This window comes from Kogia breviceps, chromosome 14 (assembly GCF_026419965.1).
Source record: "Kogia breviceps isolate mKogBre1 chromosome 14, mKogBre1 haplotype 1, whole genome shotgun sequence".
Taxonomy (NCBI): Eukaryota; Metazoa; Chordata; class Mammalia; order Artiodactyla; family Physeteridae; genus Kogia; species Kogia breviceps.
Window position 1 is genome coordinate 29,576,036 of NC_081323.1, and position 18,796 is coordinate 29,594,831.

At 41.1% G+C, this 18,796-nt stretch overlaps 1 protein-coding gene across 5 annotated transcripts in view; it reads left to right on the top strand.

Moving 5' to 3' along the window:
• Positions 1–18,796, top strand: part of CFAP61 (cilia and flagella associated protein 61) — a 272,631-nt gene that overhangs the window by 59,474 nt on the left and 194,361 nt on the right. For all 5 annotated transcript variants that reach the window (XM_067013791.1, XM_059038853.2, XM_067013793.1 and 2 more), the window contains exon 9: positions 16,847–16,938. In XM_067013791.1, the coding sequence (XP_066869892.1) occupies positions 16,847–16,938 (92 nt within the window). The remainder of the gene's footprint in view (positions 1–16,846; positions 16,939–18,796) is intronic.

Genomic DNA, 18,796 nt, shown 5'->3' on the forward strand with positions numbered 1-18,796 from the left:
AAGAAAATGACAACATGGACCTAGTCACAGAAGTGACACTAAGGCAATGTTTTTCTTTCATTTCTCTGTTGTTTTTTTTTAATATGAAAAACTCTTAACTTTACAGAGAAGTTGCAGGTACCTTTTTTCCTTCCTGAACCATTTGCAAGTGAGTTGCTGACATGATGCTGACTCACCTGTGACTACTTCAGTGAGTGTAGTAGTCACTACTTCAGTGAGCCTCAAACATCCATCAAAGTCAAGCAATTAACTTGAATGTGTTACTACCATCTAATCCACAATCCCAGACCTCATTCAAGTTTCTCCATTTGTTCCAATAATGTCCTTCCTAGCAAAAATGTCCAGTCCAGAATGACAAGCTGCATTTAGTTGTCATATTATCTTTCATTTTGGAGCAGTTCCTGTCTTCCCTTAACTTTCATGACCTAAACACTTTTGAAGGTTATCAGCCCCTAATTTTGTAGAATTTGCTTCAGTTTGTGTTTGTCTGATGTTTCTCATGATGGGATTCACGTTGTGCACATTTGTCAGGACTATGGTGGGAGAGATGGGTTCTCATTGCATCCTCTCTGGTGTTACACATTTTCAGCCTGTTCCACTGCTGCTGTGTGTCACTTGGATCACTTGATTAAAGTGACTCTTGTAGGTAAAAAATGAAAATTATTTTCGCTTACCCCAGCCTGTGCAGAGATCTATAATAACTCCTTTATTCCTGACCTCTCTGTTTGGCTCTATCTTGATTCTCACTTGGAATCAGCAACTTCAATTTGCTGGTCCTATTTTAACCCCATCTAGGAGATTCAGCTTGACTTCCCACCACAGGTGCTGTTGCTGTCTCCCCGGATTAATGACACGCTTGGTTTCTCAGAGTGTCAGCACATCTGTGCCTGATCCAGCTTCAGCCTCATAATTGCTGCTACATGGTTCATGTCAAGGAAATGGTTCCAGACTCTCCTTGCAACCAAAATAGACTTCACCCAGTCAGGCTCTGCTGTAGCCTCTAACTAGCATGCTTGCAAACTGCATGCACCCAGCTTCCAAGGGCCCAGACTGGAGCTCTACCTACAATTTATTCTCTGCTATAGCTGGTTATAGCTCTTTCTTCTCCCTAAGGTTGTCTTTGCTTTTTAACCTTTCTTTCTTTCTTTTTTTTTTTAAGTTTCTTTTGCTTGATTGGCTTTTTCAAAGAACTTGCTTTTCAATTTATCTATCAAGTTTGTGGGTTTATTTCTTTTTGAATTTATTAATATCTGCTTTTAATCCTATGACCTCCTTTCCCTTAATTTGGCCTTGTTTTGTTCTTCCTATTCTAGCTGCTTGATTAATTTATTTTCATTTCTCTCTAGTTTGATATAAAAGCATTTGTTGGAAAGAAAAACTTTTCCTCTATCAACTCAGGTCCAAGTGGTCAGGCACGTGCAAATTAACTGACAGTAAACAGATTAACAGGAGAAAAGTTAATTACACGTGCAGGAGTACTCTGTAGTGGTGAGTAACTCACTGAATAGCCAGGAGTAAAGATGTATGTACCAACTTAATCAAAGGGGTGGGGGAGGGTTAGTCAGGGCTTCAATGGGAAAATATGGAAGGTTCTATAGGGTTTTTAAAGCTAATGGGATTGTGCCATTAAACCATTGAACTTGCTGCTATGGGCAGAATCATACTGGAAATGTGGACTATATAGTTGAGGTCAGTGAAGGGATCATTGATGGTGACCATATCCATTTTGCCAGACTTAAAAGGAACGCTGGTGACCAGGTACCCAATATGGCCAAATCTCTTTTCTCTGAGCTTCATCACTGTGACTCAGGAACATGCTGGCACTGCAGAAGAAAATGCAGTATTGACTGGGGAGGAGCAGAAAGCCTGCTTTGCTGGAATTTTGAGGAGGCTTAAATTGGACTTTTAAAAGCTTCTCAAGGCTAGGATGCCAAGCCAAGAACTCACCACCAGATTTCACTTGCAATACCTATAGATTTGGGTGAATTTCCCTCTTCTCAAGGTCCCCCAAAAGATCCTTCTTTACTCACTTGTAATGCTGGGAAACCTGTAAGCCAGGCACTAGGTACCCAAGAGGGATTTGTAAGCATTAGCTCCATAAATCAACCTATTTCCTTGAAACTGTCTGGTCATATTAGATTCTATACACATCATTCTCAAATATGACATTTTAGTCAAAGCCTTGGTCATATAACCAATGTTTCCAGTTATGTTCTATTACAAGGAGGACAGATTCTTATTAAACCTATGAAAACAACTATATTGTCATGAGAATGAGAATACTAAATAAGAGTTTCTGATTTCTGGAGGGATCAGACAGAGAGAAAAATATAAATATTTCACTTCTGTTTATAAAAGTATAATTTAAACTAGTGTTTACCAGTGAGGAGAGGGAAGTAGGGAGGGGCAAGATAGGGGTATGGGATTAAGACTACGAATTGTGTTTAAGTAACAAGGATATATTGTATAACATGGAGAAATATAGTCATTACTTGGTAACAACTTTAAATGGAGTATAATCTATAAAAATATTGAATCACTGTTGTAAACCTGAACTAATAAAATATTGTAAATCAACTATACTTCAATAAACCAGAAATGAAAAACTATAAAAAAGTATAATTTACTAAATTGTTGTAAGTTAAAAATAGCTTAAGAGGGACTTCCCTGGTGGCAAAGTGGTTAAGACACCAAGCTCCCAATGCAGGGGGCCTGGGTGCTATCCCTGGTCAGGGAACTAGATCCCACACGCATGTCGCAACTAAGAGTTCTCATGCTACAACTAAGGAGCTGGCAAGCTGCAACTAAGAAGCCTGCCTGCTGTAGCTAAGACCCAGTGCAACCAAATAAATTAAAAAAAAAAAAAAAAAAAACCTTAAAAAATAGCTTAAGAGAAAAAGAAAGTGGTTCCTTAAATCCAGAAATTTATTTTATTTTATTTTATTTTATTATTTTTTTAGTGGTATAGTTCAATCAATATTTCCCTTATTTGTAACTGTTGGTTCTATTCATTGCCCTTGTTCTTTTTTTTTTAAGAAGATGTTGGGGGGTAGGAGTTTATTAGTTAATTTATTTATTTTTGCTGTGTTACGCCGTTTCTGTGTGAGGGCTTTCTCTAGTTGTGGCAAGCAGGGGCCACTCTTCATCGCGGTGCACGAGCCTCTCACTATTGTGGCCTCTCATTGTGGAGCACAGGCTCCAGAGGTGCAGGCTCAGTAGTTGTGGCTCACGGGCCTAGTTGCTCCGCAGCATGTGGGATCCTCCCAGACCAGGGCTCAAACCCGTGTCCCCTGCATTAGCAGGCAGATTCTCAACCACTGTGCCACCAGGGAAGCCCGGCCCTTGTTCTTTGTTTCTTTTCTTGTCTTCCACTCTTTCTCTGCCTTCTCTTTTTTTGGTTGTTTGTTTGTTTTTTGTTTTATTATTTGGCTGCATTAGGTCTTGCACTTGCAGCACTCAGGATCTTTGTTGTGGTACGTGGGGTCTTTCATTGCGGTGTGTGGGCTCTCTAGTTGTGGCACATGGGCTGCAGGGCACACTGGCTCAGTAGTTGTAGCACGCAGACTTAGTTGCCCTGCAGCATGTGGGGTCTTAGTTCCCCGACCAGGGATAGAACCCACATCCCCTGCATTGGAAGGCAGATTCTTAACCACCAGGGAAGTCCCCAAATCCAGGAACAAAATTTTAAACAAAAACATAATTATCCTTCATCAGTTCATTTAGTATCATGTAATTAATTCTTGTCCTGCTTGATCTTGGATTTGCAGTTTCATGAACCCATCAGCTTCCTCATGAGAGCTTTGTAAATCCTTACTCAGTCCACTGATATTATCTCAGAGTTATTTAAACAATGCCACCAGAGACTGTCCTCCATAGTACCTGGTATAGTTCCTTTACCCTGGGTCTCCAAGACAGTTCCTTTTATTGAAGACAAACCTTCTGGCTTGTAGCTGATTGCAAGAGCTTTCAGGAAAGCATCAGAGTAAAGCAATAACTATTTGTGGATGACAAAAGACTTAAATGGCTGTGGCTAAAGATCTTATGAGAGTTCATTTAAAAATTACTCAGTTGACAAGGAAACTTGGTTGTTTCTGTGGCACACTACATTTTAAAATAATAACTGGCATATTGGTAACATTATGTTGTTCTTATTTAATATCAGGCAAAGCAGTACTGGGACATACAGACTGCAAAGACATTGACAAATTTCTAGGCACTTCATATAATTCCTGAAATATTTATATTAATAACACTTGCCCATACAAATATAACCTAGGGAAAGTTAAGCATCTGTTCCTGTTTGACAGTACTTTTCATGCAACTCCACACATCTATTTTTTTTTTCCTCATTTCGTTTGGTGGCTGCATATGGGTGTGCCGTACTTATGTTCATTCTGTTCTCTTTTTTTTTTAACATCTTTATTGGAGTATAATTGCTTTACAATGGTGTGTTAGTTTCTGCTTTATAACAAAGTGAATCAGTTATACATATACATATGTCCCCATATGTCTTCCCTCTTGCGTCTCCCTCCCTCCCACCCTCCCTATCCCACCCCTCTAGGTGGTCACAAAGCGCCAAGCTGATCTCCCCATGCTATGCGACTGCTTCCCACTAGCTACCTATTTTACGTTTGGTAGTGTATATAGGTCCATGCCACTCTCTCACTTTGTCCCAGCTTACCCTTCCCCCTCCCCATATCCTCAAGTCCATTCTCTAGTTGGTCTGTGTCTTTATTCCCATCTTGCCCCTAGGTTCTTCATGACCATTTTTTTTTAAGAGTCCATATATATGTGTTAGCATATGGTATTTGTTTTTCTCTTTCTGACTTACTTCACTCTCTATGACAGACTCTAGGTCCATCCACCTCACTACAAATAACTCAATTTCTTTTCTTTTTATGGCTGAGTAATATTCCATTGTATATATGTACCGCATCTTCTTTATCCATTCATCTGTTGATGGACACTTAGGTTGCTTCCATGTCCTGACTATTGTAAATAGAGCTGCAATGAACATTTTGCAATGAACATCTTTTTGAATTATGGTTTTCTCTGGGTATATGCCCAGTAGTGGGATTGCTGGGTCATATGGTAGTTCTATTTTTAGTTTTTTAAGGAACCTCCATACTGTTTTCCATACTGGCTGTATCAATGTACGTTCCCACCAACAGTGCAAGAGGGTTCCCTTTTCTCCACACCCTGTCCAGCATTTATTGTTTGTAGATTTTTTGATGATGGCCATTCTGACTGGTGTGAGATGATATCTCATTGTAGTTTTGATTTGCATTTCTCTAACGATTAATGATGTTGAGCATTCTTCCATGTGTTTGTTGGCAATCTGTGTATCTTCTTTGGAGAAATGTCTGTTTAGGTCTTCTGCCCATTTCTGGATTGGGTTGTTTGTTTTTTGATGTGGAGCTGCATGAGCTGCTTGTAAATTTTGGAGATTAATCCTTTGTCAGTTGCTTCATTAGCAAATATTTTCTCCCATTCTGAAGGTTGTCTTTTCATCTTGTGTATGGTTTCCTTTGCTGTGCAAAAGCTTTTAAGTTTCATTAGGTCCCATTGGTTTATTTTTGTTTTTATTTCCATTTCTCTAGGAGGTGGGTCAAAAAGGATCTTACTGTGATTTGTGTCATAGTGTTCTTCCTATGTTTTCCTCTAAGAGTTTGATAGTGTCTGGCCTTACATTTAGGTCTTCACACATCTATTAATTTCTGATATCTTTCTTTTACAAGGTAAAAGAACAAATCCTTTGAGATTTTCCAAGGGGGCTCTCTGGAAAATCAATTCAGGATCAAGCTTTTATTTAGGATTCGATTTGAGGAAGACAAAGTACCAAAGGTTGTCAAACACCTTAAAAAGTTTGAACACCTGATTTTATAGGACCACAAGTCACTATGAAAAAGTACCTAGTTACCTATTTAATCAAAGTAACAATAAAGAATCTAAAAGTAACTATAGGAGGTGACATGGTTGTAAAAACAATCAAACCTTAGCTCTTTTAAAAGCAAGAAGACTTAGTTCTCTTAGTCAAGGACATAATAAAGGTCCACATAAAGCACAGGAAATTATTCTAATAACACAAAGAGTCTTTGTTTCCTAGGCAGATTACTTAAAAGGTAAATAAAAACCTTTGTGATGTCTCATTAAGAGTAGACCAATAACCCAATAAAACTTTGTTGTTTTAATAGAGGAAAAGCCAAACTCTAGTTTTGCATTCAAGTGTTATTGATACTAAAGCTCATTAAAAAAAGAAACCTTACAAGTAAATCCGTCCAACCTTTACCAGCTTTGACCAACCACTTAACATAAAATTTCTTTTTATAAACCTTCTACAACTTTCTGTATCATTCAGGTTTTGTCCTATTCCTTCCCTTTCTTATTCTGAAATGAGTCAATTTCTTTCTTTTTTACCTTAACAAAAACACATTCTACATTCCTTGCGTATTTTTCATACTAAATTGTTTCCCTTTATCCTTAATATTTCTAGTAATTTCAATTATATATATTGATTATAATTTTTAACCATTATAGTCTTCATTTTACAGAGAAAATGAGGAAGTAGACAATTGTGGATTGTCTGTCATATACAAGCATTTCCTAGCAGACTATTAAATTTCATGAATTTCATAATTTTTAGAGGTATATGCTTCTTTGCAGCACAATTTTTTGACGTGGCATATCCAAATAGCTTCATTAACAGATCCAAATATCTTTAACCCCTCTGTTAAAAAAAAAAAGCCAAAAGTATATAAACTTAAACTTAGTAGTGAATGTTTTAATGTTTTCTTTAGAAATGATTTAGAAGTTTGCTAAATGTTTATTACTTAATTTAGCATAACTCGGGTGTAGACAATCTTGGGGTGTGGTAATGAAGAACGGGTCCTAGACAACTTTGCTCAATTCCCCACTTCATGTTGGTATGCCTTTCACATTTAGATCTACCATCCACACGGAATTGATTTTCATGTGTGCTGTGACAGAGGAATTGTTTCATTTAAAAAGTGTGGATATCCAATTGACCAAGCACCATTTACTGAAAAGGTCATCATTTCCCTCATTGTAATGCCACCTTTGCGTAAATCAATTGCCCATATTTTATTTGTGGGTTGATTTTTGGGATTCGTCACTCCTTTTAAAAAATTTTTAAATTAATTTATTTAATTTATTTATTTTTGGCTGAGTTGGGTTTTTGTTGCTGCGCGCAGGCTTTCTCTAGTTGTGGAGAGCAGGGGCTACTCTTTGTTGCAGTGTGCTGGCTTATTGTGGTGGCTTGTTGTGGAGCATGGTCTCTAGGCGTGCGGGCTTCAGTAGTTGTGGTGCGTGGTCTCAGTAGTTGTGGCTCAGAGGCTCTAGAGTGCAGACTCAGTAGTTGTGGCACATGGGCTTAGTTGCTCTGCAGCATGTGGGATCTTCCTGGACCAGGGCTCAAACCTGTGTCCTCTGCATTCGCAGGTGGATTCTTAACCACTGCACCACCAGGGAAGTCCCCTCATTGATTTTTAGTTGTTCTTCTTTTCTAAAATGAGTGTTTAAACTATAAGTATTCCTCTATGCTTGGATTTAGCTGCACCTTACAGGTTTTGTTTTATAATGTACTCATTATCAATATTTTTGAAATTTCATTTTATTTATTCTTTGGCTCATAAGTTATTTAAAAGAACATTTACTCCTAAACATATGGGGCTGTCCTATTTATCTTTTTTAAAAAAAAATTTATTATGGTAAGAACACCTAACATGAGAATTACTTTCTTAAATTTTTAAGTGTATACTGGATTTTTGTTAACTACAGTCACAGTATTTTCAGCAGATCTAGAACTTATTCATCTTGCGTTACTGAAACTTTACACTTTTGAATAGCATCTCCTTATTTCCCCCTCCCCCCAACCCCTGGTAACTACCATTTTATGCTCTGTTTCTATGAGTTTGACTTTTAGATACCACATATAAGTGAAATCACATAGTATCTGCCCTCCTGTGACTGACTTATTTCACCTAGCATAATATGTTCAAGGTTTATCCATGTCGTCACATGTTGCAGGAGTTCCTTCTCTTTAAGGTTGATTAATATTCCATTGTCTGTACATACCATGTTTTCTCTGTCTGTTTGGATAGTCTTGTTATCTTTTTATCACTAGCTTTTAGCTTAATTACACTAAAGTCAGAGAACCTACTCTGTGTGATTTTGACCCTTTAAATTTTGTTCAGCATATGGTCAATTTTGGTAAATGTTCCTGGAGTCCATGAAAAAAGTGTATATCCTCTAGTTGTTAGGTGCAGGGTTCTATATGAATCAGTCACATTTGATAATAATGTCAAATATTTTATCCTTTTGACTTCATCAATTGTTTCATCAATTCATGAGAGGTCTGTTAAAGTCTCCCGCTTTGATTGTGGATGTACCAATTTCTATTCATAGTATATAATTTTTAATTATGTATTTTGAGTCTATGTTATTAGGTGCATAATTTTTTTGTGTGTGTGGTATGTGGGCCTCTCACTGTAGTGGCCTCTCCTATTGAGGAGCAGAGGCTCTGGTCGTGCAGGCTCAGCAGCCATGGCTCACGGGCCCAGCCGCTCCGCGTCATGTGGGATTCCCGGACTGGGGCATGAACCCGTGTCCCCTGCATCGGCAGGCGGATTCTCAACCACTGCGCCACCAGGAAAGCCCTAGGTGCATAATTTTTAAGTCATTATGTCTTCCTGAACTTAAAATAAATCAGTTATGAAGTGTCCTTCTTTATCTCTAGTGAAATGTTTTTGCCTTAAAGCCTACTTTTTCTGATTTTAATATGGCCACACCTGCTTTCTTTGATTCATATTTGCATGTTATATCTCTATCCACTCTTTTATTTTCATCCTTCTTATTTCCTTACATGTTAAATGTGTCTCTTATAAACAGCATAAGTTTGGTTGTTGTTATTTTTATCTAGTGTGACAACTGTTGTCTTTTACAGTATTTTGTTCATTTACATTTAATGTTCTTGTGGGTTTATATCTACCATCTTACTTTATAGATGTCCCCTATGTTTCTGTGTTTATTCCTGGTATTTTGTATTTGTGTCTTTTTTTCCATTAGTCTCACCAGTGTCAATTTAATTGGTATTTTTCAAAGAACAAGCTTCAGTATTTACTTGATTCTCGCTGTTATATTTTGTGACTGCATCAGTAGTCCATTACCACAATAATGCTGCTAACAAACAACTGCAAAACCACAGTGACATCCCAAGTGTATTTTGCTCATGCAGCTGAGGTCAGCTAGGCAGCTCTGCTGATCTTGGCTGGGTCTTTTCACGTGTCTTGGGGTCAGTTGCCTCTTGGCAGATCTAGGCTGCCTTTGGCTCTGCCCCGTGTGCCTCTCGTCCCGTAGCAGGCTGGATGGGGCATGTTCTCATGGTGACAACAGAGCTGCAAGAGACCAAGTGGAAATACACAAGGCCTCTTGAGGTCTAGGCTTTGACCAAAGCAGGTCCCAGGCTGAGCCCAGAATTGGGGTGGAAGCCACTACATGACAAAGGGCCTAAACAAAGTGAGGATGAAAAATCAGCATCATGATTACAACCCATGTTCACAAAAAAAGAATAACGCTGGTGATTTTTGTCATGGCCTTCTTTCTCCTATCCTCAGGAGACACAAACTCCAGTTTAGCCTGTTGGAGGCTAAAACCTACAGTCTCATGTCAAGACAGTGATCTGGGAATTACCAGTGCACTGAGCTCAAGTTCACCATACTCTATGGCTTGGAGTCTGCACTGCAGTCCAGGAGGGAGGAGTTTCCTTGAACAATATGGAAAAGCTCATTGTCCTGCTTTCATGCGGCCTGTGAGTGTTTTCCTTTGTATCATTGTAGACTTTGTCATCAGCCTCTTGCTGTTCATTCAGCTAATACATCCCATATACTAGCCTTTGGGAGCCTGGTCTAGTACCTGGTGAGCCTTGCACGGTCTAATGGTAGAATAAACATGCGAGACAAATGAATTTATAATCAGAGATTTGTTCTGAAGGATAGAAAATTGTGGTGGGACCACAGCAGAGTTATACCTAAGTCATCTTGGGAACATTAACATAGACTTCATAGAAAAGGCAGCTTTTGAGTCAAAACTTCAAAAAAAATTGGAGCTTTCATAAAGATTTTCCTGGCAGAGGGAAAACAATGTGCATGTGCAAAATAAGGAGGTGTTAGAGACCAGGGCATATGAGAGGAAAGCACCAGCTCAGTGTTGCTGAAGCGGGAAGTGAGGGGGTGGCAGGAAATAGGAAGCAGGACAGGAGATGGAGGAGAGGCAGCTGAAGTCTTATGAGCCCTCACAAAAGCATCTAGATTCTATTTAATCACAACATAACTGTTGGGCAACCATCAGGAATCTTTAACTAGAAAGGGATACACCGTCAACTTCTAGTTTCTGGGAAGACTTTCTAAGGGCCACTGGACTGTGTTGGAAAGAGATGAGGGGCTGAACCAGAAGCGTGATCGTGGATGAAGCTGGTAGATATTTTGGAGACTTAATGGAACTTGATGTTTTACTGCATATGGGGAAGGAAGACTGTGGAAGAGGAAAACCTCAAGGGTGATTTCAGAAACTAGGTGGATGGTGGAACCGTTTTGCAGGATGGGAATAAGAGTGAGTGAATCATTTGGTGGAGGTGCTGTGACTTCGGATTCGGACAAGTTGAGTTTACCTTCCTAGGAAGCACTTGGATGGATACACAGCACCCAGGTGCTCCCGAGGTTAGACTGAAACGTGACTTTCCGAAAAATGTTCACATCCCAATCCCTGGAATGTGCAAATGTTACCTTAGTTTTGGTAAAAGGTCTTTGTAAGTGTGATGAAGGATCTTGAGATGAAATTATCCAAGACAGAAGGAGCCTGGCCCTGCCAACACCTTGATTTCTGCCCAGGGATACTGTACTGATTTTGGACTTCTGGCTTCCAGAACTGTGGGAGTATACATTTCTGTTGTTTTAAGCCACCAAGTGAGTGGTAATTTGTTACAGTGGCCACAGGAAACTAGCACAGTTACAAAGAAGACCAAAAGGTCAGAGGCAAACCAAGGAAGGAAACAGGTCAAGAAATAAGAACATCTCCACTCTTCAACAGAAATGCTTGATAGCACTGTCTGCTCACTGTTTCCAACCTCTTACTTACTACTTCTTATCCTTCAGATCTCAGCTTAAATGTCCATAGGGACATCTCTGACCACTCAACCTTGAAGCAGCTCCCGTGCTCTTATTTTCTGCATCTAGCAGAGCTTAATGTTTCCTCCTGCTCTTACTGACTTACTTTGGGAGTGTAAGTTGGTCTTGTTCATTGCTGAATCTTCAACGTCTAGTGTGTTAATGTCTACTAGATGGTGGGTGTAAAATATAAATTTTTAAATGAAAGAATGATTAAATAAGTGAACACGCACTGTGCTTTGTTCATACCTCTGCTTTAGCAACTTTCACACTGCAAGATAATTAGAGGTGTGTGTGTGGGGGGAGTGCACTCACACCCTAATTACTTGTGAGCCTCTTAGAGTAATGACTACATCTGATTCATTATGTACTTCACAGTACCTCTAGAGTGCCCTCAACTCCTTGTTCTCCACTGAACTTCAGTCGAATCAATGATTTAAGTCGAACCTCTAATCTTTCCTCTTCTTAGAGCTGAGTGGCTTAAATTCATTTGTCAGTCTTTTCTGAAATCATAATATTAAAATACTAAACAAAATGACCATTTTGTAATATTCTGAAGATAGAAATTTACCTTTATAATTAGACATCTTGGGGGGAATCTTAATTGTGTTAATAATACATTAAACTGTCCTCCTTTAAAAAGTTAGGGTAATGCAGTTAGAGTCGAATTCCCTTTGGTCAGTGGCCAAGCCTGGTTCTCCCTCTCATCCCCAGAAGTGGCCTGCATCCATCCAGACCTCTTTTTATGCACGTATTCACAGAAAAAAACCACTACCATCTGGTGGCAGTGTTTTTGTTTTTTGAGGTTTTTTTTGTTTTTTTTAATTAATTTTATTTATTTATTTATTTTGGCTGTGTTGTGTCTTCGTTGCTATGCACGTGCGTTCTCTATCTGCAGCAAGCAGGGGCTACTCTTCCATGTGATGCGTGGGCTTCTCATTGCAGTGGCTTCTCTTGTTGAGGAGCACGGGCTCTAGGCACGTGGGCTTTCAGTAGTTGCAGCACGTGGGCTCAGTAGTTGTGGCTCGTGGGCTCTAGAGCTCAGGCTCCGTAGTTGTGGTGCATGGGCTTAGTTGCTCCGCGGCATGTGGGATCTTCCCGGACCAGGGATCGAACCCGTGTCCCTTGCATTGGCAGGTGGATTCTCAACCACTGTGCCACCAGGGAAGACCGTGGCAGTATTTTTTACATAAATGGCACCTTTTGGGTATGGGACGTTCTGAAATTTGTTTCTTCACTCAGCTCTTTGAGATCTAATAACGTTGATAAGCTTAGGTCTGTGACCCTCCTTTTAATCTTCTGGGTAGGATTCCACTGTATGGAATGGGCCACATTTGTCCTTAAATGGAAATTTAAATTGTTTCCACTATTTTGTTATTGCAAACTGTGCTGCAATAAATATCCTTGCACATGTATCCCTTGGCCCCTTGTAAAAGTTTCCACAGGCTATATTCCCAGAATCGTTCTTGTTAGTCCTGGAAATACATTGCCACCAAACATGGCCATAGCAGTGGCCTTCCTCCAGAGCCTCTCCTAGTTTTCCAGTATTTAGTGTGGTCAGCATTTTTAACTTTTGCCTGTATGATAGCTGTGAAAGGAGATATTGTTTTAACTTCATTTCTCTATTACTGAGGTTGGACCCTTTTTATGTGTTTATTGGTCCTTTGCATTTCCTGTCCATTCATTTCCTTTGCCTATTGTGTTTTTTTTCCTCTTTCCCTAGAATTCAATTGTTGGTTTATCATGTGTGTTGCAAATATTTTCTCCAAATATTTAAAAATTAGGGGTTTCTTTTGACAGACAGAACTTTAAAATTCTGATGGGGTCTAGCATGTCAATATTTTTTTTATGACTTCTGTCTTCTACATTTTTAAGGAAGGGTTTCTCCACCCCCAAGGTAATAGAGATGTTCTCCTATATTTTCTTCTCATAATTTAAAAGTATTAACAAAAACTTTAAGCTGTTAATATATCTGCAAATGATCCTTGAGTATTGTATGAAATAGGGGCCCAAATTAATTTTTTTCCTTATGGTTAGCACTATTTATTGTACAGTTTATTCTTCCTGCACCAATGCTACCTTTAACATATATGAACATTTCATAATTATCTGGCTCTTTTCTGGATTGCATTCTGTTCTGTTCTTACTCCCAATAACCCTCTGTTTTAATAACTATGGCTTTATAATATGTCTTTGTTTTTTTAAGAAAAGTACCTCCATTTTTATTTTGGGATTATGTGATTAAATAGTTTTTTTTAAATTAATTTTTATTGGAGTATGGTTGCTTTACAATGTTGTGTTAACCTCCACTACACAACAAAATGCATCAGCCATACACATGCAGATATCCCCTCCCTTTTGGACTTCCCTGTCATTTAGGTTACCACAGTGCATTAGGTAGAGTTCCCTGTGCTATACAGTATGTTCCCATCAGCTGTCTATTTTATACATAGTATCAATAATATAATATGTCTTAATATTCATTAGAAAATATGGCCTGCTCTTTGTTGTTATTTCTTAAAATTTTGTTGACTAACTGTTCTTCCATATTTGCTCTTTTAGAATCACTTTATTTCATTTCACAAAAAAATCTTGTTAGGATTTTTGATCACTATTTTAAGAAAATGTCAAAACCCACCAGATTGTATACTGCTACTTTTTCCTAAAGCCTTCACAATGTATTATTTAGCTTTCCCTCTGTATTATTTGTGTTAAAGAGCAAGGCAGACACAGGTCTTGGGTCTATACAATTTGGGAGCTCTCTTTAAGGAAAATAATACAAAATTAGCAATGCAGTAGTGGGTGCTGTGCCTTGGGAGGGACCTGGACCTCCAGCTTTATTTGCTTCATGGTAACTCCGCCTCAGCGTAGCAGTCTGACTCAGAAAGTGCTAGTAAACGATGCCTTCGCTCCCACTAGAATAAAGCCCTAGTTCGTGACTACCAAGCTATTTAGGTGGTGTAAGCAATAAAATAACAGTTAAATTTGCAACCTCAGTCGTGTTTCTAGCTGTGTGTTATATAATACCGCTGCCTTGACTTTTTGCTGGGATAGCACCTCACATCTGAGGATCTCAGGGTACATTAAGAACATTAATTAATTAATTAAACCCCACAAAATCCCAGAGACACAGGAAGGAGGGACGTGGCATCACCTCGCCCAGTTCTGAAATGCAGCCACCTCTGGAGACGAGCAGGTCAGCTGCTTCTTAATAAATGGCAACACCCATGACACTTTAGCCCAGACAATTAGTCGTTGTCGTTGGTAATTGTCTTGTGAACATTAGCCTGTCAGATGGTGAGGGCTCCAGGATGAACTGTTCACTGCAAATCTAATTCAGTGTCTGAAATTTCTGGCTTTTTAGTAATTTTGTCCTAATTATAAAGTATATTAAATACATAAACAACAAGGACCAACTGTATAGCCCTGGAAGTTATACTCAGTATTTTCTAATAACCTATAATGGAAAAGAATCTGAAAAAGAATATATATATATACACACACACACATATACATATATACATAAAACTGAATCACTTTGCTGTACACCTGAAACTAACACAAAATTACAAATCAGCTATACTTCAATAAAATAAATAAATAAATAAATAAATAAATGCACAGGGAAAGTCTAGTTTTCTTTTAGTAAACTCAACAGTGTTTTTGGTAGTTCTTCAAATTTAAAACTTAAGAAACGATTATTTTTTAAAAATAAAGTGCAACTTAAGAATAGGGAGTTATTGATAACGTTTTTTTGTTTGTTTGTTTTTGATTCAAAAACTTTGCTGCTGAGCAAAATGACTCAGTGATGGTAGAAGTCAGAACAGCAGCTACCTTTAAGAGGTGTGTTGGCTGGACAGCAGGTGAGGGAAACTTCTGGGCCCTGGAAAAGCTTTAATACTCATTTAAGGGGTTGTTAACATTCAGTACATACACATAGAGATTCATGCACTGTGCCGTATACATGTTGTATCTCAATAACAAGCTGAATTAACCTGAAAAGCACTCTAGTCTTGCTGTTGTGAGAACACTGGAAACACTGTACAAACGATCTGGAAAGTTTTTCAGGGAGCAGGACATATCCAGGTGCTAGAGACTCTCTAGGTTTCATTCTCGCCAAAGTGTCTTTCTTCAGAAGAGCAATTCTGAGTGCTTTGTCCCCTCTCATGTCATTTGCTCTCCACCCAGAAGAGCTACTTGCTCTGCTGGGGTGCCATTCTCTCATTGTACCTTCAATGTTATATGCCTCTTCATCTCTGCCCTTTACACCTCCCTGGGCATCTGATTCTTCTCTTAGAATTTCATTCTACTTCATTTGCCTGCATCTTTGCCAGAAGCAGTTATAGGGCATGAGTAAGTGGGGATATGGGGTTGAGAGGCGTCTGCAGGGGCCGTTGCACTGGCTGTTGCTGCAGGAACGAATGCAGTGGAAGAGGAGGATGCAGAGAGGATAGGCTGCCTCTGGTGCCACCGCGTCTGCTGTGATGCTTAGAAACAAGAAGACAGGGCAGCAGGCCACACTGGCAGCCCAGTATCTGGGGCCTCCAGCAGGTCCTGGGTCCCTCCTGTGTATGTGCGGACAATTCTGAGGGGCGGGGGGCAGCCCCTGGGCAAGAGCATCCTAGGGCTGCTCTGAGCTAAGGCCGAAAGGCTGCAAGCAGATGTCAGGGCCAAGAGTCCCCCAGTGGAAAAGACACAGAGTGAACAAGAAAGGAGGGGCTGGGGGTGGCGAGAGAGCGGGGGAGGGTGGGAGGGAGAGAGTGAGACAGTGGAAGAGGAGGGGTGGTGGTGGTGGGGAGAAAGACAGACAGGAACAAGGAAAAGAAAAGAGAGTGGAAGGAGAGGAGGGGCTAAAGAACTTTTCAGACAAAATGGGAAAAAAGTTTTTTCTACTCTAGTTTTTGGTGAACGGTAACTATATGAACACTACCCCGATTATTGACTTTCCAGAACATATTAAAACAATAATGCAAAGTTAGCTCCAGGTCTTGCTTAGAAAGTAGAAAAATGAACATCATGGCCTCTGTCAGATGCCCGTTCACAGCATTTCCCAGCACGGGGAAAGCAGCCCTTGTGCTAATCTCTGTGTTCTGAGAGCACTGACATAACCAATTGTGGTCCTTTCCATATTCTGCCTTAAAGGGAGACGCAAGAGGGAAGAGATATGGGAACATATGTATATGTATAACTGATTCACTTTGTTGTAAAGCAGAAACTAACACACCATTGTAAAAGTTATACTCCAATAAAGATGTTTTTAAAAAAATCATTTCAAAGCCTGCCATCCAGGAGGTTGATAATCAGTTGTTTACAAACTTCAAAGGGGCTCCCATGAAAGGATCACTGGAGCTCAGTGTCTGGCAGGTTCGAGGGCCTCCTGGCGGGCAGCCCAGCCCAGCCCCATCCTGGCCTCGGTTTATGTCCACAGCTCCCTTGGGCCAGGTATCACTGGATTCCCATCCTGTGCGGATGGAGGCATGGAGAGGTCAGAATCTGAATGGGCTGCGAAGACCCTGTTCTCCCCACCTCGCGGCGCTGCCCTCAGCAATATAATCCTTCAGATATGCTGCAGCTGAGAAACACATGACCATGCTGCCTCCAATTTCCTGTGCTCTGCAGATATTTACCATCTCTTTTCTGTCATCTTGTCCCTTTTTCTCTGAAAGGTGCCGAGCTGAGGAGCAGCAGCCAGGAATGCCAGCAAATAGTCAAGGAGCCACAGGAAGCTGTCTCCCCGGAGGCCAGGGAGACCATCCAGGTAACGGAGATCCTCCCCCCAGCCTGGTGCTGCTTGTGCCGTCGGGGTCAGGGGTGTTCCTGGCACTGGAGTCACTCCCGAGAAGGGAAAGTTCTCACTGGCATTAAGATCTGGGGGACAAGGGCGGGGAGGAAACAGGCTGCGTGTTTGTAACAAATCAGCCTCACAGCACCCTCAAGAATCCAGCTCAGGATGGAACCCCATCCCTTCTCCTCATATGCCTTCTCACTCATTCCCTGGCTTCAGGAGACTGATGTGGATAAAGCAGCTCGCTTAAAGGCGGTTAGAAAGCTCACCTTGTCCACAGACTCAAATGAGGCAGCATTTTCCTTCTTGCCCCACTAGAGCCCCACTGCAGGCTCTAGAAGCACCTGCCACAGCTCCCTGCATTGCTCCTGGCCCACTGACCTGGCCTGGCTTCAGCAGGGGCCCCTCCTCACACCCTCCTGCTCTGTGAGTGCTGCCACCCTGACCTAAAGGGGGACACACCTCCACTGAAGGAGGCCACAGTCAGCCACGTAATAGAGGACATAGGATTTGGGGATGGGTCCCAGGATCCAGCCATTGTTCCATCTCTGCCACCCTCTGACCACTGATGGTTCACAGAAATACAAATACATATTGACTGGGCTCTGGGTCCTCACCTGCTCCTGCAGGACCTCAAGGCATGTCCCTTGTGTCCTCTGGAACTGGTCTCACCAAGGCGGCCGGGAGAGAGAACGGGCTTACCTCTAGACTACCGTTGGTGGCCTGGCCCTGCATAAGCACTGCATGTGGCCAAGAGTCCCAGCACGCGTTTCACTTAATGGGCCCTTCCGCTTCAGGCCCTCCTGACTGTTCCGTCCACCTGAGGACAGGGTGGGGGCTGGTGCAGTGCCGTTGCTTCTTGGACTCCAGCCCCCAGCTCTCTTTTTTCCTCCTTTCCAGTCTTGGACACAATAACATTCCCCCTGCCTATCAGCTCATGCAAAGAAGATCTTGGGAAGAAGAGGAGTCAGGGAGGAACTTTATCTTAGCATTAGGCCACCTGGCTTGTCCTGCTGCATTTTCACATTATCTCTATGGAAAATGCCTTCTTATACCCCAAACCACAAAAGGACCCAACCTGTAGCTGGGTGGGTGTTGTATTTCGAGGGCTGATTTATTCTCTGCACAGAGGTTGCACGCTCACAATGGCCAGGCTCTCTGCTAGGTGCTGAAGGTGCTCATGAGACCAAAACACAGCCACAGCCTTCAGGAGGTGGTGCACCATGGGAAGAGGAAAGCCTCCTAATTCAGTATGTGGAAATGAGGGTGGAAAACATCCCAGAAGAGGGCATGAGGGACACCTGAAGCCTTTAAAGAAGGTTGTTTGGCATGGACTAGATTGCGGGAAATGAAGCCGATGATTGGAATTAATAGAAAGAACTCAGCGTGAGGGATTTCTGCTTCTGGCAAAGATGGCTAGATTTACTTTCCTGCCTGAAGAAAACAAAAAAATGGCCAAAGCATATGAAATAAGTTTTAACGACACTGTTCATCAGGTAACAAAGGACAGTGATGCCTGGGAGGTGGGAAACAAGCCAGGTAAGCCCTCTGAACATCCTGGCCTCCTGCTTTGAGAGAGTCCCTGACCACAGCACAGGGCAGGAGGAACCATGGAAGCCAAGTGGTATGTCCATGGAGACTAAAGCCACTAAGGTTTGCAGGACAGAGTACCAGAGAGGAGAGAGCTGTACAGAGAGATGGTTGACACCAGCGAGGGTCACTCTTGAGTATTCAGCTGAGTACTGATCAGCACATGCTGAGTACTGCTGTGCACATGCACATCAGCCTGATCTTCAAAACTACTGAAGATCAGGCTGAGGAAGGAACTTCC